The sequence below is a fragment of the Barbatula barbatula genome (genome assembly GCF_947034865.1).
Source record: "Barbatula barbatula genome assembly, chromosome: 11".
Lineage (NCBI taxonomy): Eukaryota > Metazoa > Chordata > Actinopteri > Cypriniformes > Nemacheilidae > Barbatula > Barbatula barbatula.
Genome location: NC_136774.1, coordinates 22,243,335 through 22,268,007, shown reverse-complemented (window position 1 = coordinate 22,268,007; position 24,673 = coordinate 22,243,335). Strand labels below are relative to the sequence as shown.

Below are 24,673 nucleotides of genomic sequence, written 5' to 3'. Positions count from 1 at the left end.
TTTCGGAATGCTTTTTTCTCTATAACTTAATTTCTTTAACTGAAATTCTGGAGAAAAACTAATTATTTGTTGGATTTTAAACTATTGTTGTTGTTTATGTTATCATTTGCTTATGATACACTGAATAAATAATAATAATAATAATAATAACACTAGTGAAGAGAACATGTTTATTATCTTCTACTGTTGTCTGACGTTCGAGTGCTTTTTACATTTGAAAATGTAACACGGATTTCTTTTGTTAATTTCATGGCAAAATGGAAATGTAATTCACTCCGCTGTAGTTTATTTTTGCTGCATGACACTTAGCAGGTTGAAAGTTAAACCACTGCGTTTATTTTTTACATGTATTTTTCCATGACGCCATCTTTTTCTTTTCTTTTTAGGTGCACAGATATAACATCTAAAGAAACGGGAACAACTAAGATGCTGAACAGTAAAGCAGGATGCTCTCTGAAAAGGGTTTCTGGTTAATTCTTTGATCCAACACACTCGTGAAATAAATGCTTTAATTCGGCATGCTCTTAATGGAAATCCATTTCCCCCGTGTGTTTGCACAAAAACAGAGTTTCTATGATATCAATTTTTCTTGTTTTTTCATCTGCATCATCCAAACAAGGACCAGTTCAATTGTGATTTCCAAGCTCGCCTCCAGGTACTTTTTTCACAATGCGTGCTCGGACCTAAACCCACCTCAGATTGAGAATCCGTGACTGCACGATGAATCGAAAAAGGTACTTGAAAGCTTTCAAAGCAGCGTAGAGTCTCTCTGTATGAGCTGGGTCCTCAGCGCGGACCACAAAATAATTCAACACTTTGGTCAGCTTTCTGCAAAAGGAGAGAAGAAAAGGTACGCTGAGGCAATTACACACAACGGTGTTCTGTATCAATACGGATGACGTGTGTGAAGGTGTGTATGGGGAACAGGTGATAGCAGAGGAGTGTGAGGTATGGAAAGGTGAGAATTAAATGTGGCCGAAGTGAGAGGATGCATGACGAGATATCTTACTGGTACGCCAAAGTCGCACTGAAGTGTTTGTCAATGTATGTCTCCAGAACCGGGTTAAAGTGCTGGAACTTAATGTCACCGATCAGCGAGATGATGAAGACCTGTGCACATGAAAAACAAAACCGAGATACTAGTTCAGAAAAAAAATAGGAATTCAGTCATTGTTTATTCATTCTCATGTCATTCAAAACCTGTATGTGACTCTCTCTTCAGTGAAACACAGATGATGATATTTATGTGGTTTTGCAAGTCAATGGGGGGTCAATGTTGTTTAGTTATCAAAGTTCTTTATAATATCTCCGTCTGTGTTCTGGGGGAAGAAAGAAAATCATAAAGGATTGCAATGACACGAGAATGAATAAGATTGAATACAATTCTCAGTTTGGGGTGAACTAACATTTTCACATTATTCGCAATAAAAACCACGTTCCATCTCAAAATCTCAATCTTACTCATGAAAATGTAATCGCTCTCTACGCCTACCTCTGCTAAACTCTTTTACATAACCAAGGCTTAGCAAGCAGGAAAAAATCATTCACAACTTGATTTCTACAGAAAAATGTGCTTTACCCGATGCTACAGTACTCCGGTCAAGGTCGGTCGGTGCATGGATCACCACCAAATGGACAGAATCTAAAAACAGCGGAACTGACTATAAAATAAAGTCATCTGTTTTTTTCACAGTCATCGTGCACTTATCACATGAGAGAATAATCTGACCTGTGTGTCTGTGTGGGAGAGGACATCCCACATGCAGATGGCGATATGGCGTGTAATTGCAATAAGGTTACTCATGCTTATAACAAATGAAATCGCAATGACTGGCGATTGGTACAGGAAGATATAACCCTCCATATGTGGGGGAGTATCACGGTTTGGGTCCAGGGACAGGCGCACATGGCCGGTCGGTAGGATGCCCTGGCAACCTCGATGCATTGTGATTTTTAACATGTGTTTTATTTCAGTACCTTGTGAGGCATGCTAGGGTGTTCTGTAAAGTCGCCAGTAGGGGTGACACAATATACAATAACGGTGATATGAAAAAACACAGTTATAGATGTTTTCTTAATTCTACACTTATTGTAATATCATGAACAAATCAAATAAGATGACTAATTGTGCCTTCCTTTATTAGAATTTGGATTCATTGGGGAAACATTTGATCATTTTGAATACTCTTTTGAACCATTTTTGGTTTCACAAAGAGCCATTGAGCCAAAAAAACACAGAACTTGAGATGTTAAAGGCGGGGTAACATGCTATGTCATGCATTCTGACTTCTTTACACTATTGAACGTGCTGGCTTCTCATGCTTAAGGTGGTTAAAAAAAAGTTGGACGTATGATGTAGTATTTCTGTGCTTGAGAACTCCTCCAGCACTCCAACTAGTTTCGGAAAGATTTTCAAGTCTGGATCCCTGTTTCGTAACAGGGATACGGTTTCTTTTATTAGGCAATTCTCCTGGAAAAGAGAAAGAAAAAGCCAACGTGCTAACCGACGAGCGAACGGAAGACCCACTTATCAAGATTGGCTGCGCTGTGGGCCTGCAGCTGCAGCTCTTTACTCTTGCGATAGTGAGAGAAGTTGAGGTGTGTTTGTCTGTTCACGGCATTTCAGAGATGGATGTTATAGAAACGAATGACATAAAGCTGGATATGGAGATGGTTTGGAGATTCATTTGATAGATGGCGCGGTCCCGGTGCTAAAAGATGCCGGATATGAGCCGCACGGGGTAAGTCAAATTAAGTTGCATATGCATGTTTGTTCAGTCAGTTGCTTTACTGGAGTTTATTACATTTTTCTTTTACAGATGCTGAATGATGAAGATGTTCGTCAGCATTAAAGATCCCAATGAGCACACAACAGTTTTAGCAACAATTAACTTGTTAACTTCACGTATACAAAATGGCATTGCTTTTTATACATTTATATAAAAAATGAGCGTTATCAATAAAATTGTGTTTCAATTAGCATGTACTGGGGTTTTGCTTTGGTACCGAATCTAGTACAGAGAACCGTGGAGTTTTACTACTGAAATATTGGTACCAAGATAACACAAGGTTACCCTACATTTTAACAACTAGAAGGAATGCAAAATGCAACTAGACTGTTTTAGTCAATCCAATGTAATACAAATTCAAGGGCCAAATAATGATTTTCAAAATATTATTAGGTTGCGGGCTGCAATCACTCTCTTAAACACTGCTTAAAATGTTGAAAAATACACATATAATTCACATTCATGTAACCTGTGTCCTTATTGGTTTAACAAATGTTTGGTCTGTTTAGAAATGTTCGCCAACAGTGTAGCTTTGTCACTTAGTGTGAACGGGCATAAGTCTTGACAATCTGGTGTATCATTCATGTCTGTGCATAAACCTTTAATAAACATTGGCAGAGGTTTGTTTAAATCTCTAAAAACGCCAAGAGATATTGACTGATACATTCCCCTCATGTGGAATAAAATCTTCAATACTTGCCAGGGCATTGAACACCGGCGTGTCGTAGGTTTCTTCCTCTGAAGTTTCCATCATGATATTAAAGAGGGCATCCAGCGTGTCCTGCAAAAACTACAGACCAACATAAATAAAAGAAAAACTTAAAGGCAGAAGCACTGTTCAGAGGTGGTGTGTGCTTTTTTTCTTACTTTAATAATTTCGCCGCCTTCCACCGCCATCATTTTCTGAAGAATTTCTTCAAGTCTCTCAGTATTCGATCTCCAGTTGAGAAGGCCCAAAAGATCGACTGAGGAAAAAAGATCGGAAGGTAAAAAAGCTCAACTTTATTGCATTCAATTATTACATACATCCCTTCAGGTCACTCCTGCCCAGCCCCCAAAAAAAGAACAGGCAAGAAAATGATTGTGGCAGATTCACCGTTTTGTGTGAGTTTTGTGGAGCAGGTCAGCGTGGAGATCTGGAAGCTGTCTTTGGTGACAGGAATGACGGCGGCGTGATGAAAAGGTTTTCCTGCCTGTCTCTCTCTCTCCACCACGTCAGCGTACGAGCCGGGCAGCGTCAAATACGTCTTGGCATCGTCAGTCTTCTTCACATCCACCTGAAGGACACGAGGAATGGCAGAGAAATGTGTGGTTCAAAAAGAGACATCACTCTCTGAAATAATTCAAACGCTGCAGGTGAAACTGGAGATTTTATATGAAGGTCACATTGTTGAGCGTTAACTGCTGTAAAGCGAGAAAAACAAAACAGCCGAAGGACAAAGACATCTTCACTTTAAAGTCTCCTCGCTTGCTTAAACTTATTGGACAGAATTTGTGTCTTAAAAGTCTATTTACCACTTTTACCCCTGAACAAATAATAGTTATGAAATAGTAGATGTTCAGTTTTAGAAAGAGCTGGAGGGATGGATGACTCTGAATAAAGTATTTCTACAATATCATCCGAAAGCATTTGCGCGACACTTCACATGCCTGCAAGATATCACACCACTGTACTAGCCAACATAAATGAAAAGATGCCGACCTTATAGATGATGAGATCGTGCTTTCCATCTGGAAGCGTAGTGCCGTCTGACTTCATCAGACGGACGAAAGCCATGCCGAATGGTTTTTCAGACTTGTCTCTGGCTGCAAACAAATAACCAAATATGAACACTTAGAAATGTGCATAAATGAGGCAAAAGAGAAGCAACATTTAACCTCAAGATGGTTCTTGCCATCGCATTTCTTCAGTCATTTTTGTTCAACAGTCATAAATTGTTAATCAGAAACAAGACATTAATACAGATTTGGAACAACTCGATGGTGAGTGAATGATGACAGAATTTTTGGGTGAAGTATTCACGTCAAGGACGCACTTGAACACATACCACTAATGCTATATATTGTAACTATACTCTATAATAAATATTTACTTTCCTCTTTATATTGTAGCATTCAAGGTATCTTGTGAAAAAGACACTTACAATCCTGAGATGATCTGTGTCTAAAGGTTAGTTGTAGATGACACCGACAAACATCCTCAATGGGAATGGCCACCTGACGGACAAAAGAGAGGATATGATGAGATTCACATGCTTTTACTCTCACTTAACCTATTTATTATTAAAGAAACAAAATATTATTTCATAATTTACTCATGCTCATGTCATAGACATCTATGACTTTCTTCTCCGGAACACACAAGATTTTCAGATGAACCGAACAACATGACTTTCATCGTATAATAAATACCACCGAGACATTTCTCAAAATAGCTTTGAAGACATGACGATGAATAAACGATAAATATGTTGGCTGAACTATTCCTTAAAAATACATTTTAAGCAAGTTTCTTTTGTTTTTGCACATGGTGCACGTCTGCAGCTTTTTCGACAGCATAGATGTTTACCTTTATTAAATTCATTAAATTATTAATGTCATCATTTATTAACCGTGTTAAGAGTGGGTTGTTAACAAGCAGAGCACAAAGCTGTAAGAAGCCGCCACAAAAGGCTCAATTTCCTCTCTAAGACACATGGATGTGTCACTTTCTAAGCTGCACACAGTCTTTGTTGTTTTCTTTATGTTTGTACCTTAACAGTCTCATTCCAGCAGGGCTGCTTGACCTGATAGTAAATGACAGACTTATATTCTGTGATGCCTTCATAACCCGCTCCGGGAAATATGGCCTTCTGAGGAGAGATAGCGAGACGGAGAAAAATAAAGAACAAGAAATGGAGAAACAAGATCTACCCAAACAACACCTACTTCAGGTAAAGCCGTCAAACAGAGAAATAACTGAACATTTAAATAAAAACGTATGTGTAGATTAGGCTTTCAGATTACTGACTTGCGCTCGCAAACGATCGATGCACGACATTAATACGTCGGACACGTTTACTTGGTTTAAAAGGGACACCATATTAACCAAAAATATTAATATTAATAAAAAATGCATTTATTAAAATTTCTATGAAATATTTAACATTAAGGGATGTCTTTACCTCCATGGGGTTTCCTTCTTCATCCAAAACGCTCATCATAACTTCAACATTTTTCGGGGTTTTCTTCTTGCCGCGATCAAACTCTCCTTGTAGCAGCGTGACGTAAACATCGTTCCTCACGTAACCTATACGGAAATAAGAGCTGCACTTAACATCACCAGCAGACAACTTAACTGCCAATGATACTGTTAAAAATAAGAGAGAAGTTCAGCTTATTTAGGATTTACTAAAGTGTCTCTGAAGGTTTTAGCACCGCTATCACGCCATCAGGATCACATCTGAAAGACGGATAGACCCACCTGGAAGGATAATTTCAGGAAAGCCCATTTTCCTGACGATAGGTGTTGTGCGATCCACAAAATGAGGATAATCTTTCTGGACCTGAGACACATCTCCCGGGAGCAGTTTAAGGGTCACAAACAGCCCTGAAAGCAACAAACATGCCGTTATAATGGAGAATAGGTCTTGTGAACAAAAGGCAACAAACTTAATTACTGGATAATAGATCAATACAAAAACATACAAATGACTTGAAGTATTAAACACCAACCCAATATACATCAGGTATTAAATAAATACTAATAAAGGAAAATAAATACTACAAATGTTAAAATGCATTTCCAAAAAGAAAATTTGAATTAAGTTCAATCATCTATGGACTTTTTATGATTTTTATTCGTAGAGATTACAACTAACCCTAGTCATTTTTATTCCGCGTGAAAGGCTTAAAAAGACTTGGAGAATATATGCAACCCAAACATTCTTGAAACAAATAAAATATCTTGACTATTTTAAAACAAAACATAACGCAAGTTGTGTATATACACGGTTATTATTACACTGTTAACCAAAGTTATTATAGTTTACTAACATTATTTTAAGATTTCTGTTAATTGAAATAAAAATATGCCTAAATATTATTTGGAAACCTTGAAAATAAAATGAAAAATTAAAGTGACAAATGTTGCCTTAGCAATAAACTGAAATGAGTTGAGTCGCTGAAATAATTAGCTGAAAATAAATGAAAAGAAATTGAAATAAAATTATTCCACTTATATTACAACATATAATAAAAAAAGAATAATAAAATGCACAAAAGCACATACGAAAATGTATAAATATTCAACTAAAACAAAAGATAATATAAAAAATGTTTGCAAAACTGCATTTATTCAGATTATTCATCTGCCCCATTCATCATCACGATACATTTTTTGGCCGTCCTTACCCTGTCCTTTGTGGTTGACCTCTCGTGTGGCAATGACCTTGTTGAAGACGGCAACGAGAGGCTCGTTCTCGACGATGACACGAGACGGCATGAGTGGAGACATGATGAGCTGCCGCTGTCGGATGTACGTTTCCATGGCAATCCTAAGAAGAGAGAAGGACGACACAATTGAGAAGGGAAAAAATTGCCTAGAGGTAACAAAACTATTACAGTGTGTGATGGCCTCTTCCCAAAATAAACAACAATTTGAAAAAAAAGAAGTGATAAAGAGAGAAACTATCTCCTAATCTGATAAAGACAGACTTACTGTTGAAAAGGGATGAAATACTGTTTATCATCATCATCGATTTTACCGTGGGCAATATCGGTGATATCCATGACTGCAGAGACAAAAAAACAAAAGGTTAATGCTGATCTGAACTACAGATGCATTTATATACTTATAAAATGTAATTGTCTCATTCGCTCAGGGGTAAACAAATACAAAGCACTTCAAAAATATTTAAAGATCAGATGATATGCACCTAGAGAGCACTATATATTTTCCAGACATAAAACGGAAAAGCAGCTTTTCAAAACACTAGAGTTTTGGAATAAAAAATTAAATAAAATAAAAAGAGTAAGTCTCCAGGTAGAGAAGAATCAAACAGACCTCACACCTTTACAGCAAGGCAAAACTGCTTTAGGAAAACCACATTTTTAATAATATCTGCATATAGGGCCCTATGAAATCTGTTTGATTTTTTTACATATTAATGTTTCTGGAGTCTGTTTTGTACTTCTTTTACTATACAATAGTAGTTTATTTGCCCACAAATACATCAGTATACTATAGCATTCACTTATAAACTATATTAAAAGACCTACAGTAGATACTTGAAGTTATATAGGAAAGAATCTGTACTACATAATGCACAACTTAGTTAATAAACCAATACATTTTGGGGGTTTTATTTAGTTTTTAGGTCTTAAATTCAGTCTTGCCCTTTAATAAAGTATTAGTTTTTATTAATGAGTACAAATTTTTTGACTAGCACATTTACTTTAATTTACTAACGTACTTAGTGGTCGACTTATAAAAAGTCAAGGGGGTGGTGTGGTAAAAAGTGTGCGTTATAACTTGTTCGAGTTGACCAGACTTTTATTTTGACGGGTCACCGCAAAGGTTGTTTGACACTTAACCATCAAGTGTATGAGTTTAAGACGAGTAGTATCATCCCAAATGGAATACTGAACAGTTTTATAGTAATTGGAAATGTGTGCGGTTTCCCAGATGAGGGCAAAATATGTCAATCAAACAACTCAATGCATGTCAATAAAAATGTCATTTTAATCTGTTTTGCTCGGCATGACTTCAGTCTGCATTAAATTGATGCGTAAAAACTGCAGGAGAAATTTGCTCGGCAGCGTCTAATAGCTCCGCCTCCCTTCCGCCACGTAAGCGAAACTGCGATCGTTGAATGCGTAGTGTCTAGTGTTCCAAACTTCATATTTTCACTTGAATGAGTTCATCACCCAGGTATTAAAGTGCACTTCTTTTCGAGAAAAAACTCAATGTAAACTCACTACTAACGCAGTTTATACAACAAAACATGGAACAGTGCATAAGTGCGCGGTTTGGCATGCACCATGTGAAATAGTAAATGCAGTTAATGTGTTCGGACGCTGCGTCACACGTGCAGTACACGCAACCCGCCACTCATGGACAAGCAGCATACATATTTAAACCACATCTGAAAATTTCTAACGTTACTCATAGCACAATTGTACTTTCTACTTAAGAAATATTACATTTTTATGAAATAATCCATTTTTATGCCTGGATTCCGCAATTCAGTCCGCGTTTTCCACATCGCTGAATTCATAGGGCCCTACATTTGGAAAGTTGTCTTCAATAGTAGAACAGCAAGCATACATGATAAACATCTTCAGAAAAAAACCTTTTTGAAACAACAATAGATCCAACGACATTTTACAGCTTTTATAGAGGAGCAAGGTCATATGTCTGACTGTCTCTATTCAGCATGTATTTATCGTATAGACAGATGAATAGAGAACTAGGAACAAAACAGAAAGATGCTTTTGTGGTGAAACTACTGTTACTTTAAACTGCAACACGCAGTGATTTTATCTGAAAACAGGAGAAAATAATTTACTGTAGAGATATGGAGATGATGTGGGTGCACCTAACTGGAAAAAAAGCTTTTTTTGAAGTTTTCTCAGTTTTGTCGCAAAACAATAATGCGAGGCTGTATTGAAATATTGCAGTAACAAAATAGTGAGTGCACTTTTTTTTATCAAAACACAGAGTGATGCTGTGTTTAAAGGCATCGTGTTTAAATTCTGAGAGCCTTTTTTTCGTAGGGTTTAAGGAATATTCTGGGTTAAGCTCTATTGCAACAGAGAGTAATATAACCTCAAGTCTCTGTTTGATGAAGTAAACACAACATGCACTTGCAGAAATGCAATAATAACTAAAGTCGAGAAGGCGGTTGAACTGGCACAGAATGACCCATTAATATTTCCCAGAATAATAAATGTATACCACCGTAAGTCACCTTGGATAAAAGCGTCTGCCGGATGCATGAATAAAAATGAATTTGAAATCAAGCATCTAATGCATAAGAACCTGCTACTCCGAACGGCCTGCGCAGTCCTCCCGTGTGTTTCTTTCCTTCCTTCAGCTCCATGCGGCCCACACGGATGATCTGACACACCAGGAAGAGGCGCTGTCTCATCAGATCACTGCTGCTCAGATCCTGGACACAGAGAAGAACGACAGGAATCGTCAACAAAAAACTTTCCCAGAGTTGGCACAACCAAAACTGTCCATGCTATTTTCTCTAATAACATTTTTCATGGATTTAGAACGGGAATGACCGAAATATGATATAATATTTTGAACTTTGTTACTGTGAAAAGTGCAGGCAGGTTGTTGAGTTTTTCGATCTCTTTCGGCATGCCCGTGCTGTCCCACCGCACCAGGAAGTTCTCGCTGGGAGGACAAAACATAATGTGTCACGAAAGGGTAACTTATATACCTTTAAATAAACTTCACCAGAAAAAGGGAATTCTGTCATCATATACTCTCCCTCAGATTGTTCAGAACCTGTATACATTTCTTTGTTTTGCTAAACACAAAGGAAAATATTTGGAAGAATGTCAGTAACCAAATAGATGTTTGGTAACTAAAACTCTTTCTGTTCATCAGAGCAAATACATTTATATAGGTTTGGAACAACCTGGGAGTGAGTAAATGCTGACAGAATTTTCATTTTGGTTAAACTGTCCCTTTAATCGTTTTATATACGTGGCAAGCGAAACATAGGAATAAAGGTTTGCCTTCACTTTGAGTCTTAAGCAAAAAAGAAAGAAAGATGTCTCTTTTCTCCCCTGTGGTCAACATAAAATCAGGTTTCAAGTGTTCGTGACCATTTTCATCTCTCTTACATTTTAAAATATATTTTCTGTATGTCCATACCAAATAAAAACAGCGCTGTGCATACAGGGGTTGTGTTTCAGGTCGAACAGCGTGCGCTGCTCCGTCCTTCATTGCAAAAACCCTTCGTTACATTGTGGTTCAAATAAACATCGACGCCTCGGAGCAACAGATCCTTCATACAGACAGAAACACAAGACCTGACCGACTTGAACACATTTGACTCTTTCTTGTGGTGTTCCTGCATCATCCGCATTAATTCTGTGACTCTGCAGGATTCGTTTTTCAACAGCAACTTCGTTTAAAGGGATAGTTGATCCGAAAATGAAAAATCTGTCATCATTTACTCACCCTCAGGTTGTTTCAAACCGGTATACATTTCTTTGTTCCAATGAACAAAGAGAAAGATATTGGGAAGAATGTTAGAAATGTTCAGGTCGGAGACATCATCCACTGCCGTAGTAGGAAAACAATATTGTAATTTTTTGTTCTGTTGAACACGTCATGAGATATTTTGAAGAGTCTAGGGAAACAAAAGAGTTCGAGGGCAACTTGCTTGTTGACTACTGTTTAATTCTTCCTACTACGATAGTCAATGATCTTAGACAGACATTTCACCATCAATTTGACAGTAAGATGGACGGTAGGCATTTGGCCAGTCCAGAGATGGCGTGACTGCAGTTCCACATCACGGTAAACAGTAAAGAAAGATACACAAAAGAGTCTAAGTAACCATGGGCACATTAGAGCGGCACAAGTTACCAACAAAGGATTACAGAGAGGACTACGGCTGGTAGCGTGAGAATAGTGTCATGAAGCTTGACATGTCTGATAGTATTGGGTGAACAAGTAGGTTTTGAGTTGTGATTTTGCCAGATAAGTGACAAAAGAGATTCTTACAGAATCAAGGAAAAACACTTTGCGAATGGAAATTATGACCCTCCTAAAGAAGATGAAGGCTTAACCACACAAAAGAAATGCCATCACTGAATACACGGTCACATTCAGTATATCTTCAATAGTATGAACACCACAAGGCTGAAAAAAACAATATGTACTCTTACATATAACTCTTTTAACACACAAGAAAAAAAATTAACACGTTAGTCGCAGTCCGAACTCCTAATATACAGTGGGTATGGAAAGTATAACAGGATTGCAGCCGGAAAACAAGTTTCACTCGCAAAATAGACTTAAACTAAGTAAAATAGCTGCGCGCCATTGATTAACATCAAACAGAAAACAAGTACAACGACAAACGCACTTCACACAAACAAGCGGCTCTCTTTAAGGCATGATTTTTTTTTATTCGTCCCTACATATATCCTCATTAAAGCATGATCAGTTAATTGTGCTGTGATTCATCATTCAGTAAAGCATTCATATCTATCGAATTTATCAAAAATAAAAAACAAAGCGAAACCTGAGAGAAAGAAAGAGGGAGACTCACCTTATAAATTCAGACTTATCGGAGTCATAGAGCGACATAAAGAGTTCAGCGTCTTCGCCGATGTTGCACACAAAGTTCTTGAGATTCATGAGGATGCTGAAGGTGTGCACCCCGGTGAAGAGGGTCTGATGCCGTTTCTCCAGGTTCTGAAGACGCATCTGTTAAACAGACACGATGCTCAGAATCACAGACAGAACAGCATGACTGACGTTCTGAGACTCTGGAAAGTCAATGAATGTTTAAAGAAGCTCCAATGTTATCGGAAACACAAACGTACAAAAGCCCACATTACAAATGAAAAGTTCCTACGGCTCAGCAAAAGAACATCTGATGTCTGTCAAAGTCTGTGTAGCTTTCTGACAACTAAATCTCAAACTGGATGGACTTTCTTTCAGACTGATGGTTGTTAGCAGAAGATGTTGTGGTACCTTCTCCTCCTGAATCCTCTCATCAATACAGCGCGACGCAGACTCGTGGGTTCGGAACAGACTGATCGTGCTGGTGCGCTCGGGATCTAAAGTGTTTCCTGCCTCATCACGTACCACCAAATCAAGACCCAGAATCCTGTGAGACAAACACACGGACCCTTGAAATGCTTTGAATGCTTTACATTTGTTAAAGAAACAGTTGACATAAATATCACGATCTTTAACCATTTTCAAACCTGTGTGACTTTCTTTCTTCTGCGAAACACAAAAGAAGATATTTTGAAGAACGTTGGTAACCAAATTACATCCGCCTGCATTGACCGCCATTGTATGAACACAACACCACTGAGACGTTTCTCAAAATATCTTCTTTTGTGTTCCACAGATGAAAGAGTCATTTTGAATGACTTTAGAGTGAATAAATGATGACAGTATTTTTACTTTAAGCGAACTTTACCTTTACATACAACAGTAATGAATGACAAAGGGCCTCATTCATGAAACACGAGCAGACCGATTGTATGTGTAAAACTATCGTAGATTTACGATTCATGAAAATGTTCGTATTTACAAAATGTTAGTTGGTACGAATTAAATGTACACCTGCTCCATACCACGTGTAAATAGTGGGTGAATCCGCACATAACCTTCTGTATTATTTTAAACAAACTGATGAAACTGCATTTTGAAGCACTATGTATTATAATGATATTTCATGAGTTTTTTGCTCTGTCCTTTATCATTTTTTAATTTTAAAGCAGAGCTTGTCAATGTCCTTTTTTAAACAGCAGTCCAATCATGGTGGAGAAGAAGTACAAACAATACATTGACCAACCATCATACACAACAATGGAGAAGTTAATATTAACGGTTCCTGCATATTGAAATTAAGTAATCTTCTTCATAATAACATCCTAGTAACAAGTAGGCTAACTGTTGCGGATATTCTCAAATTAAACCAACCAACGCATTGCGGGAATAACGCGCAGTGCATCCAGAGCATTCTCAGACGCCACCAGCTAGTTCTTTTATTTTAGCTGGCGAAAAATAATTTGGTGGACACAGTTTAATTGATTAATTTATTGGTAAGCATATAACCTATTAATATCTTATGCATTTATGCAATATAATGTAGCCAAGCTAAAGAATGAAGTCCAGAATTACTGTATACATAACTTGCGTAACACAAATTCTAATACAAAATCTGATGTTGGTATTTGTGAATCCAAACAGTTGGTTTTACGCGCAAATTCCTCGGAATGGACTCATATATTTACGAATGTTTCATGACCATTGTCTGCAACAAAAACAACAAAAACTCAAGGTGAGTAAATGTTAAGCTGCGTCACACCTGTTCCCATAATCGATTTTGGCCGTGACCTTCTTCTTAAGCTCCACAAGGTCATCGTTGGGAAGCGTGCCGGACACGATCTGCGAGCGGTACTCGATCAGGCTGTAGGCCATCTGCTGAACGTTCCGGAACAGTGTGGTCCTGTTGTTCTGCGGTGCAGAGGAACAGGTGATTGAAAACGATAAGGTGGCTTAATCCTTGGGATGGGATTTGACTTGTTGAACAAACACACTGCGGGTAAGTCTGTGAGGTGAGGACGCAGGTGGATTCACGTACCACGTAAAGTTTGTGCCATATCTGCGTCCATTCTCGCAGCGTGGTGCCGAGCTCTTGAACCAATGGCAAGTCTGTAGGCACCACAGTCTCCTGTTTGCTAAACAGAAAGGTTGTAAGAAAAAAAACATGATTCATTCAGTTTCAGATAGAAATGTAGATGACGCAGCTATGATGAAGTTTCATCGCTGCGAGTGGGAAGCAGTTGAGAACTTTTGAGCCGCAAGGAAAATAAACCCATGAACAGCTTACAGTTGCCTTTGAGTATTGAGCTTGTATGAAAAAGGAAAGCAGAAAATACACTTCTTAATAATAATTTTATTACAGCATTGAAATTAACGTCACAAAAGCCCATTTTAATTTCATGGGGTCTTTTACATTTAGAGCAAAGCCATCTGGCGTGACTTATGGTTACGGTACATGCCACATTAACCTCTGAGCGATGGGCAATTTATCGCTAATGAATTACAGAGCGAAACAACATAGGATTTGCCTCTTACCCTGTCCCCTCAACTTTGGCGTCTTTTAAATGGATGTAGTTGGCAGGAAAAATGCCCTTTGAAATGAGAGAATGAACAGAAACGCTTGTGAGAACCCACACAATTCATTCAGCCCACAGTGGAATGTCAGGTAATGATTAGATTGTCAGTTTAATAGCGGGATGATAATTGTCAACACCTTCTGTGATTTCTGTCGCAGTGTGTATCCTCTGTACCACCCTGAGAGGAGAGAGAGAGAGAGAGAGAGAGAGAGAGAGAGAGAGAGAGAGGTTTCTTTTTTATTGACATACAGGCAGACGTTGTCATTCCATTCTGTCATACGAGTTTGTCACCAATGACAGTAAGAATACATTAAAACTAGAGTTGTCAGGGTTTCCATTATTTAAATAATTTAATGTCAAACAAAACATGATTCAACTTGTTTTAAAAATGAAATACTATATAGACAGACTTGGCATTGGTCATAACAATTGTATTTACATTAGCAAACATGCATGCAATACTGTTCTCATTAAGTTGGATGTTTGTAAGCTTTTCGTGACTACTTCATGTCTGGGTATTTTCGTGTAACTGGTAATTGTGAATGTTGACAACATTGTTTGTATTTGTATACTATTGGTGCAGTTGTCTGCTTGTTGTGACGTAAGGAATACTGTTCAAGTCCAAGCCTCCAATCATTTCCATGGAGGATATTATTAAAACCATTTATGAGCACTGTTTATCCATTTCGCATTTTTAGGCAAAACGTTTTATAGACTCACAGTGTGCCTTTCAATCTCCAACATTGTACTTGTACGTTTTTGAACCATCTGTGTTTGTTGAGAGGTCGTCCTTCATGTTTGCTTTTTTCAAATAAATTCCAATATTGGTTTCTGAACAATAGACATCATGCGTTAAATAGTTTAAGTTATCCCATGAGAACAGGTTATGACAAATTATTCTTGGCAAACTACATATCCCATAATTCTATGTGGCAGCATGTGAATTATAAAATACAGAACTAAAACACATATTAAGCACTTAGTGAATATAATGGTAACTTTAATTTGTTGTACACGTGACCAAATATCTTTGGCTACAGATAAAAATTCAATTCCAGCTTAATCAAAGCTGGATTATTTTACAAGGTAACTGATTTGTATAAATTTGTACGATGTGAATTGTAAAAAACATACGATTATTCGTATGCAATACTGAAGCCCTAACTGTCACTGCCGTGAATGCAGATCATACTAAAACATACAAATGAAATTGTACAAATGCATAGAAAAGGAAGTGACCCATGAAACAGAAGTTCGTTTTTACTTACGTATTTTGACGCATTTCCGAGTTAAATGGAATTTCAAAAGACAAAAATAGTGGGGCGTGGCTTTCGTCTTTTGCTGCGATTTGATTGGATGTATAAAACAGCCGTTGCAATTGGAAATGGAACTGTCAGCAGACTGACAGTTGAAGGGGAGGAGTTAACGGATGCATGCGTCTTAAGATGGATAGGCATTATAGGAAGGAAGTGCATTCAGATTTTAACTAAAGATTATGAGGGCACAAGTTTTAAAAAGAGAATGATCCACATTGATAAAGTATTTACAATAAACGCTGCAATATTTCATAAAATAATAGGCATTGTAATTTTTTATTTTACTGGGACTTTAAGAAATGCCATGAGATTAATTGTAATGAGCAGGTATGGGTTAAAGGGATAGTCCACCACAAAGGATATTACTAAAGAAAGATCTTTTGAGAAATGCCTCAGTTGTTTTGTGTTCATACAATGAAAGTCAGTAGGGATAAATGTCAAAGGTTACCAACATTCTTCAAAATATCTTTTTTGTTTTCGTGTTCTTGGCCATAATAAGAAATATCTTCTTTTGGGTTCAACACAATAAAATGTATAAAGCCATGGTAGTCATTGGTGGCCAAGAGCTGTTTGGTTACAAGCATTCTTCTAAATATCTTTCAGTTCATCAAAACAAAGACATTTTTACAGATTCGGAACATCTTGAGGATGAGTAAATAAGGACAGAAATTGTATTTTTGGGTAAAGTGTAGAATAAATTCCCTTTTATATTGTCAAACAATGTGCGGCCGGCCATGCGTGAAGCTCCTGCATTCCTATGTCTCTCAAATATTCTGGAGAGCTCCAGGATACCCCAGATTATTCGCCGGCACAAGTGTGAACACGCTATCAGAAAGTGTAGGAGAATGTGTCAGGACAGGCTGGAACAGAAGCCTCACCTTCAAACGTCTCCAGGATGTGTACTGTGTCCCCCACCTGAAGACTCAACTCCGGCTCTCCTCTTGCATTATAGTTATAGATAGCTGAAATGTAAAGCAAAGGGGTCACGGACGGCAGTAAAAAGTAAAAATAGCTCAACTGCCTGTCTGTCCTGAGAAAGAGGAAAAAAGTGACTGGTGAAAACAACACGGCGGCTGCTGCACAAGTATTTTATATGAAGATCGCGAGTTCTGCGGGGAACAGGCACTTGACGTGTTGACGTCTGTAAGTGTGACTCACTGGCATCTTTAAACTAACGGGCCAATAACCCAACAATACTCCCAATGAGATTACATGAGATGAAAATGTGCTTGTTTGTGCAAAATTCATCAACAAAATGCAACAGTTGTTGTGGGTGGTTCCCAGAGTGTTGCTTTGTGGTTGCTAAGGTGTTTTTTAAGGATGATGCTACGCAGTTGCTAGGGTGTTGCTTATGGGCAAAACCGACATTTTGTCTATTCAATGAAAATCTATGGCTCAGAGGTTGCTCTTTCATTGCTCAGCAGATTTGATGGATTTCTCAGTTGTGATTTGTTTAAGTATCAACATAGTCTCAGATGTTTCTCATCAAATTGCTTTTGAGAATAAACTAAAAACAAACAAGACTCTAAATTCAAATCCACGTAGAGTACGGAGGTGTCGGGGTAAAATAATCTGGATTTGGGTACATTTGATGAGAAATGTTTGAGTTCATATTGAGAGACCTTCATTGATTGCAGACTTGACGAATCTGTGTTGACATCTCACCTGAAACCCTAATGGAGACATTTGTCAAATTTCAGACGCTTTTTCTTATGAGAAATATGTCTGAGACGCAGATGAGACTCCATTTGATCCACATTTAACCTCATAGTTAAGTGGCTTTCATGTGGCTTGTGGTTAAAGCATTGTGCTAGCAACACCAAGGTCATGGGTTAGATCCCAGGGATTGCTCATAGTCAGAAACAATGTATAGTGTAATGCAATGCAAGTCGCTTTAGATAAAAGCGTCTGCCAAAAGCATAAATGTAAATGTCATGTGTCTAAAAATAGACATCTGTCGTTTTTCTTTCTTGTGGGATTTCAAGCAAACTCACAAGTCCAGTCACAAAAAAAAAATGCAAACGCGCTTCTTCTCGACACCTCTTCTGATCCGAAGGATCATTCAAGTGTGCAACACAACCGTTTATTACTCCAGGGGTCAGGAGTCTGTTCAAATGTCTAGCCTCAGTATGAACAGTGACCGTAGTGATGTTTGCCTTAGAAATAACCTATCCATCAATAAAACACCTGAGCACGTGTCGTCACACTATAAGAGGTATGACAGACGACGCAGGACTGCCAGGCACAAAAAGCAACCAAATTGTTGGGTTTCGCTACAAGAAGAAAGTCTATTGTCATAGTGATAGATGCAATTTGGGATTGTTGAACTGCAGATGAACCTCAGAGTGCCTGTCACACTCGAAGACTGAAGCCCTGTGTTGACCTCCCTCTTGAATGTTGAAGGACACATAGCAGGAATTCAAGATTTCTCAGTGCCATGCATCTGCCTCCACAGTGTTTTCTGTCAGCTGAATACACACAAACGTATGTGTCTGTTCGCGCACAGATACGATACAGGAATGCCAAATAGACAGAATTTATTTTGCTTGAACACATATTAGATTACATCAAAGATACACAAAATCACAATAATGCAAATGCTGAAAGGTGATTGGCTGATAAGAGGGCTGGTAATATAGTGGCTAAACATGTGCAAGTGTGCAAATTTACTAATGTTTCTAGTATCACAGCTGTGCAGAATGCATGAGCGTTACAGGAGCTTGAAAAATTGACTACCAAGGAGACGATAAGGAAGAAGGACTGTCCTAAATGACCGATTGCTTAATCCCGCCCTCCTAAGTTACTGTTGCTGTGTCCACAGTGTCCAAAGTAAAGAAGGACTAAAAAGCAAAAGAATAAATGAAGAGTTCATTTGCAAAAACAGATAATTCTGTTTTAAAATATATATATTTGATGGACCTTTTTCATAAGACTGTTTTGACACGTTCAACGGTCATCGGCATCGTAAATCCTCCAATATTTTCCTTTTTTTTCGTTTAAAAAAATATTTTCGTTTAAAAAGAATGTATGTATGTTTATAACCCTATACTTTGTATTATAGTACCTTTGCATCAAATGACAAAAAAATGGTTAGCCACGGTCAGACTTGACTTTGAGCATGTGAAGATCGTTCGGACGGGGGTACGAAAACGGGCAGACAGGATTCCTCAATTTTTCACATTTCTGTACCGAGAGGTCACGGTGTGACGCTTTGATCTTCTATTGGTCTCACGCACTCACGTGACGCGAATTTGAAGGTCGGTGTTCACCAAGCTTGAACTTTGCTACGAAGCGAGATGCTAAATATCATTGGAAGGGCTTGCGTTTCCAGTCTGTTGCATTCGCATGCGTTTGAATGGAAGTCAATGGCAGGAAAAATCAAGTTTGACGGCAGCATAATGAGAAGGTGTTTCTTATATAGCGTCTATGGAAGACACAGTAAATTTGACGTCATTCTCTCTTTTGACCGCCATTGACAGACTCTATTTTTTTATTTTGTTAAAGGTAGTGAAAACACTATTGTTTAGTTTTTCTTTTGCTATTTGAGCAAATGAGTATTCATAAAATACATTTGTGGTAGTCTACCATTCACCGCTATAGAAGTTCCCAACAATGATGACTTCCGCTGCCAAGAACCCGGAAACGTGAAAAAGGCCCATCGTGCGTTTCTATTCATATGAAATCAAACTGCACTTGGGTTGTTTTGATTAAGTAATGATTAATTCAAAATACAGCGAACTAACACAATAAAACAAAAACACTAAAATGTACATACGTAAGGAAACCTGCAATTTTATGTTTTAAACAGAGATGGCGATAGAGAGGCAAAGTTACAGCTTGCAATGTTTAATTAAATAGCAGACTATATATCATAACAGGTCTATATTTTTTTATGTTGTAATATAGACTTCCGATTATACTGCTCACCCCCAGCTGGCACACTAAACCACCAAAACAAACAGCCAAAACCAATTTATTGTTTACACCATACATTGCAATATCCCGCATTGTGAGAATGCAATAATATCTGCAGCACAAAGCTCGGTGTTTGTTCAGGCATGCACACAGCTCAGCTCAAATAAAGACTCCCAACCGCTCCAGGCTGCGTTTCACCACACGCGTCCACCGGTGCACCGCACATCTCACGCGCACACAAACACAACTGATAAGAGTTATGAAAGAAGTATGAAAGAGCAGCTGCATTTGCGCAATACTAAGAAAACTTTGTGTGACGTAAAATCAGCTCAGGAGTCTTTTGCACTTGTTTGGTCGGATAAAATACCCATAAGAGGTGCATGACGTTTCCGGTACACACCCAAACCTTCCAGAGGAGCGCCACATGTACGCAAGATGAATTCCCTCCCCTCTGGCTACATTTATCACACCTAGATGGAAATGTGTCATTACATTAAAAAAAAAACATTTAAAAGCGCTTGAAACATCAAGCTTGTTCGTTTTTATTCACAGCGGCCCTTCTGCGCGTACATTTCTTCAACAACCAACACTGGACCTTCGTGAAACCTTTTATCATTTAAAAAATGTTTCGGCTGTTTGATGGAGCAGCAAATTTATTCATTAATGATCATTTCTTAATATTCTTATATGAGACATGAGCTGCCGTCGCTACATATTTTCATATTGTTCTAGGTGATTGAATAAGACATTACGGTGCTTTGGAAGCCCATCATGCTGACTGTTTAGTCGTTGACTAACTAGACAGTGAGGCAGCGGCTTTAGATTCAGGACGCAGCCCGGGTGTCGCAGACAAAGCTCTACTTCACACGCCGGGCACCATTTGAGCGTGTGATTTGCTGTCTGGGCCATAGAGGTGTCACAATGACGCGACCTTGTGCATGCTGGGATGCAGGCTGTGCTAACACCAGCCTTTGTGTGTGCTCATATATGACCTCACTCACAGGCCAGTCACAAACATGCTCTCTCTTGTCATTCTGCCATGAGATTTGTATTCTCTTTCCCGCATCTGTCTGACAAATGAAGATGGATGGCCTGCAAATTGACCACTTCACTTGAGCAACAGGCAGGAAACGACTTTTTAGGGCAAAGCGTAACTAAAGATTTGTGGTTAATAACTTGCTAAATAACGCAACGCAAAATGCTTAATGTTTGTCAAATCTCTTTAAACTAGTATTATAAATAAAACGTAACGTTAACCAACATACATGTTTAACATTCTTAAACAAAACATCACTCTCTGCCAGTTGAATAATACAAGGATTTGACGACACACATTCAAGTTTTGTATTATTAAACGTTATCCAGTTATTGCGCATCTATATGCAAGTTTGCAATATTTTGATCATTTTAATAATAACATGGATCTTGCAGCCCCCATCACCTACTAAGTCACAAATATGTGCAAACAGGCAAAACAAGTTTATACCAGAAGCAAAAATGGCCACTGGTTCAAAATCCTCAAATAAGTCCAGAAAAACTGGCAGACCGTTTGATGTCCGAGCAACAGATTACATATGGCTCAAAAACAATCGCCTCTGTGTATTAAACTGACCAGCCCTGGCACAAGAACCAAACGCAATACTGTACTGGGGCTTATATTCAATAAGCATTCATTCATAAGGGTCTGCGAGAGATTTCCAACTTCACTCACGACTGCCCCTGAAACATTGAATCCAACACAAACTTGCAATGGGAGGGTCTTTCAAGTGCCAAGGGTTTGAAGGAAGCCAGACAGCACATATGCACGTGGAGCTCGAGTATTATGGTCTGTGAGTTGACGTGCAAAACGATCCAGAAACTCGATGCGTCATTCATCACTCACAGATAAAGAGATCTGTTGGACGCATGGGTGTGTTCGGTGTGTGCACCGATTCATGTCACTGGAAGGGAAATATTTCTTTACGGTGTAACATTTGGCAGCTCCGTTACTTTGTTGCATTTTGAAAGTTACAGTGTGTCAACAAAACCACCTGCATGCTTACATATAGATGGACACATTTAAAAAATAAAACGTGTAATAAATAAACCAAACTACACAGAAAGAAAGCGTTGCGTTTCTGCGCAATAATGAACCAGGACGTCTCCAACAAACTGTCAACGAACCTGAGACTTTTCTTAAGGCGCGCGCGTGAATACTTTATATAGACCAGTGGTGCGTTTCCGTGCGGGAATCTCAGGTGTGTTTGCAGGTAAAGGTGCGGCTGAAACTTTAACGCGAGCTTTTTAAACTGAGGGAAAAGTGGCAGAAGCGCGTTTAAAGTCACTCACCCACTCCATATTTCTCCCGTTTAGTGGGAATCCAGCGCGTCATGGCAAGAGAAGTTCAGTGAAATGAAATAAAACATAGGAATAAGTTTGTGAAGTGAGGGATCCGCTGTCTCAACATCACAGTTCCGGTGTGTGTTACGCAAAAAAAGCGCGTGTGCGTGCCGCCGCCGTGCGCGCACACGATCTCTCTCTCTCTCTCTCTCGCATAAGCACACATATCACTCAATTTACTAATTTAGTCGCCAAACACACACTCGCTCTCTCTCTCTCTCTCGCATATAAAACAGTTTCTTGTTTAGTATTATATTATTTAAATATTTCTTTTTTGTGCTGTCAGTCAGTAGTTATTGTGTGTTATGCCTCTGTGCTTTTGTAAACAGTGTGTTGGGGCTGAATTTTCGCTCTAAGGTTTCCTGGGAAACTACTTTTCTCTCTGCCCTGCAAAGAAAGAATGACAATAAAACTGACTGTGACTTTAGGTATAACAAATACAGCCATTGCAATCATTCTTTCTGCAGCGTAGCTTTCATTTTGTTCTTTTTGACCTTATTTTCCATTTATTTTGTTCTTTTTTGACCTTATTTTCCATTTATTTTTGTTTTTTTGCACATATTTATGGTCTCATGTACACAGCTTAACAGAAATGCACTGACTGCCAATAAAGCTTGCTAAATTCAAACTCAAACGTGTTAATGTATATTTTTCAAGAAGCTATAAACAGGGATCTTTATTTATGTTTATTAAAGCTTGCTAAATTCAAACTCAAACGTGTTAATGTTTATTTTTCAAGAAGCTATAAACAGGGATCTTTATTTATGTTTATTTGGCACATGGCCTTAATAATCCATTTTTAATGTTATCATGGACGGTGAATAGAGCTGTAAGGGGCAGGAATGTCTGGAATCTTTTGCTGTTACAGCAAGTGCTCTCTCTCTCTCTCTCTCTCTCTCTCTCGATCTCTTATTCTCTGGTCTCTCTCTCCTCTCTCTCTCTCTCTCTCTCTCTCTCTCTCTCTCTCTCTCTCTCTCTCTCTCTTATTCTCTGTTTCTCTCTCTCTCTCTCTCTCTCTCTCTCTCTCTCTCTCTCTCTCTCTCTCTCTCTCTCTCTCTCTGTCTCTCTGTCTCTCTCTCTCTCTCTCTCTCTCTCTCTCTCTCTCTCTCTCTATCTCTCTCTCTCTCTCTCTCTCTCTCTATCTCTCTCTCTCTCTCACACGAATGTGTGTTTGTATAGTAGTGTGTAAGTTCTTAAAGGCACATGTATATTATTTCAATTAAAAAAAATAAAACAACAACATTTACTTTGATTATGGTCCAGAGCTCATTACTTCTCACAGTCTTCAGTACATCTGGACAAAACTCGTTTCAGCATCCCTGCAATCACGAAGGACTCCGTAAAAACGTTTCTGGCTTGAAAACACTTATTATTCAGTTTGACTGATCTGCTGCCAGAGAAGAAGTCACTATAATGAACTTCATAATGTTGTTTTCAGTGTTTAGTTTGTGCAGTTGATAATAGGTCAAATTCACCGCATTTACAATTCAACATATATGACAAAATCAATAACATCGTTTTAAAGGCATTATTGAGCAATATCTGTTGTTTTTAAAGACTTCGTGGCTGTAAATATCTTAAATGTATTACTACAAGATTTAAATTCCAGGTACAACACTTTATTCCTTCCCATAGGAAGAATTGAATGTGTAAATAACATCACATATTTACAGAAAATACAAAATAAGAGTTATCTTCTCATCCGCTCTTCTGACTTTGGCAGGAACAGAGCGCCATCAAGTGTTCAACATGGGACATTGCATTCAATTCATGTCATTCATGCCAGCATTTGATCTTTTTAGATTAGATTAGATTAGATTAGATTAGATTAGATTAGATTAGATTAGATTAGATTAGATTAGATTAGATTAGATTAGATTAGATTAGATTAGATTAGATTAGATTAGATTAGATTCAACTTTGTTTTCCTTACACATATACAAGTACAGTGTAACGAAATGTAGTTTAGGTCTAACCAGAAGTGCAATTAGCAAGTGCAGGATATACAGTTAGAATAAATACAGAATACAATATTGAGAAAATATTATACAGTTATGAAAATATGTTACAGTAGGTATGTTCTATGAAAATATGACAGTAATGAAAATATGTTTTTAGCATTTTATCTTGAAGTGAGACTCTTCTGTTTTTACATATATGTGCATATTATATCTTTAGATGAGGTTTGTTATAAATGCAATCTAAAGGTCCTCCTGACCTGTCAACATAACAGTTGATGTGTCATTAGCATTATTTCTATTGAATTTGTCTATATATACCTATAACTCCACAATAATGAAAGCAATTATCAAGTCAAAGATTGATGCATGAATGTAGCCTTCACACTGCTGTAAACACGTTTCAAATAAATATAAATGTGTGTATTGATTAAAAGACGAA

At 38.0% G+C, this 24,673-nt stretch overlaps 1 protein-coding gene across 2 annotated transcripts in view; it reads right to left on the bottom strand.

The window, feature by feature from the left end:
- dock5 (dedicator of cytokinesis 5) overlaps positions 1-22,379 on the bottom strand; it is a 52,312-nt gene extending 29,933 nt beyond the window's left edge. For both annotated transcript variants that reach the window (XM_079467950.1, XM_079467951.1), the window contains exons 1-22: positions 22,223-22,379; positions 16,858-16,941; positions 14,801-14,841; positions 14,623-14,678; positions 14,126-14,222; positions 13,850-13,998; positions 12,499-12,634; positions 12,071-12,228; positions 10,095-10,176; positions 9,811-9,940; positions 7,489-7,561; positions 7,182-7,324; positions 6,253-6,378; positions 5,954-6,078; positions 5,543-5,641; positions 4,934-5,006; positions 4,492-4,595; positions 3,886-4,066; positions 3,657-3,754; positions 3,490-3,579; positions 1,010-1,110; positions 694-828 (exon numbers count right to left, since the gene is read on the bottom strand). In XM_079467950.1, coding sequence (XP_079324076.1) covers positions 694-828; positions 1,010-1,110; positions 3,490-3,579; positions 3,657-3,754; positions 3,886-4,066; positions 4,492-4,595; positions 4,934-5,006; positions 5,543-5,641; positions 5,954-6,078; positions 6,253-6,378; positions 7,182-7,324; positions 7,489-7,561; positions 9,811-9,940; positions 10,095-10,176; positions 12,071-12,228; positions 12,499-12,634; positions 13,850-13,998; positions 14,126-14,222; positions 14,623-14,678; positions 14,801-14,841; positions 16,858-16,941; positions 22,223-22,265 — 2,324 coding nt within the window. In that variant the 5' untranslated portion in view covers positions 22,266-22,379. The remainder of the gene's footprint in view (positions 1-693; positions 829-1,009; positions 1,111-3,489; positions 3,580-3,656; positions 3,755-3,885; positions 4,067-4,491; positions 4,596-4,933; positions 5,007-5,542; positions 5,642-5,953; positions 6,079-6,252; positions 6,379-7,181; positions 7,325-7,488; positions 7,562-9,810; positions 9,941-10,094; positions 10,177-12,070; positions 12,229-12,498; positions 12,635-13,849; positions 13,999-14,125; positions 14,223-14,622; positions 14,679-14,800; positions 14,842-16,857; positions 16,942-22,222) is intronic.
- Positions 22,380-24,673: the final 2,294 nt, after the last annotated feature.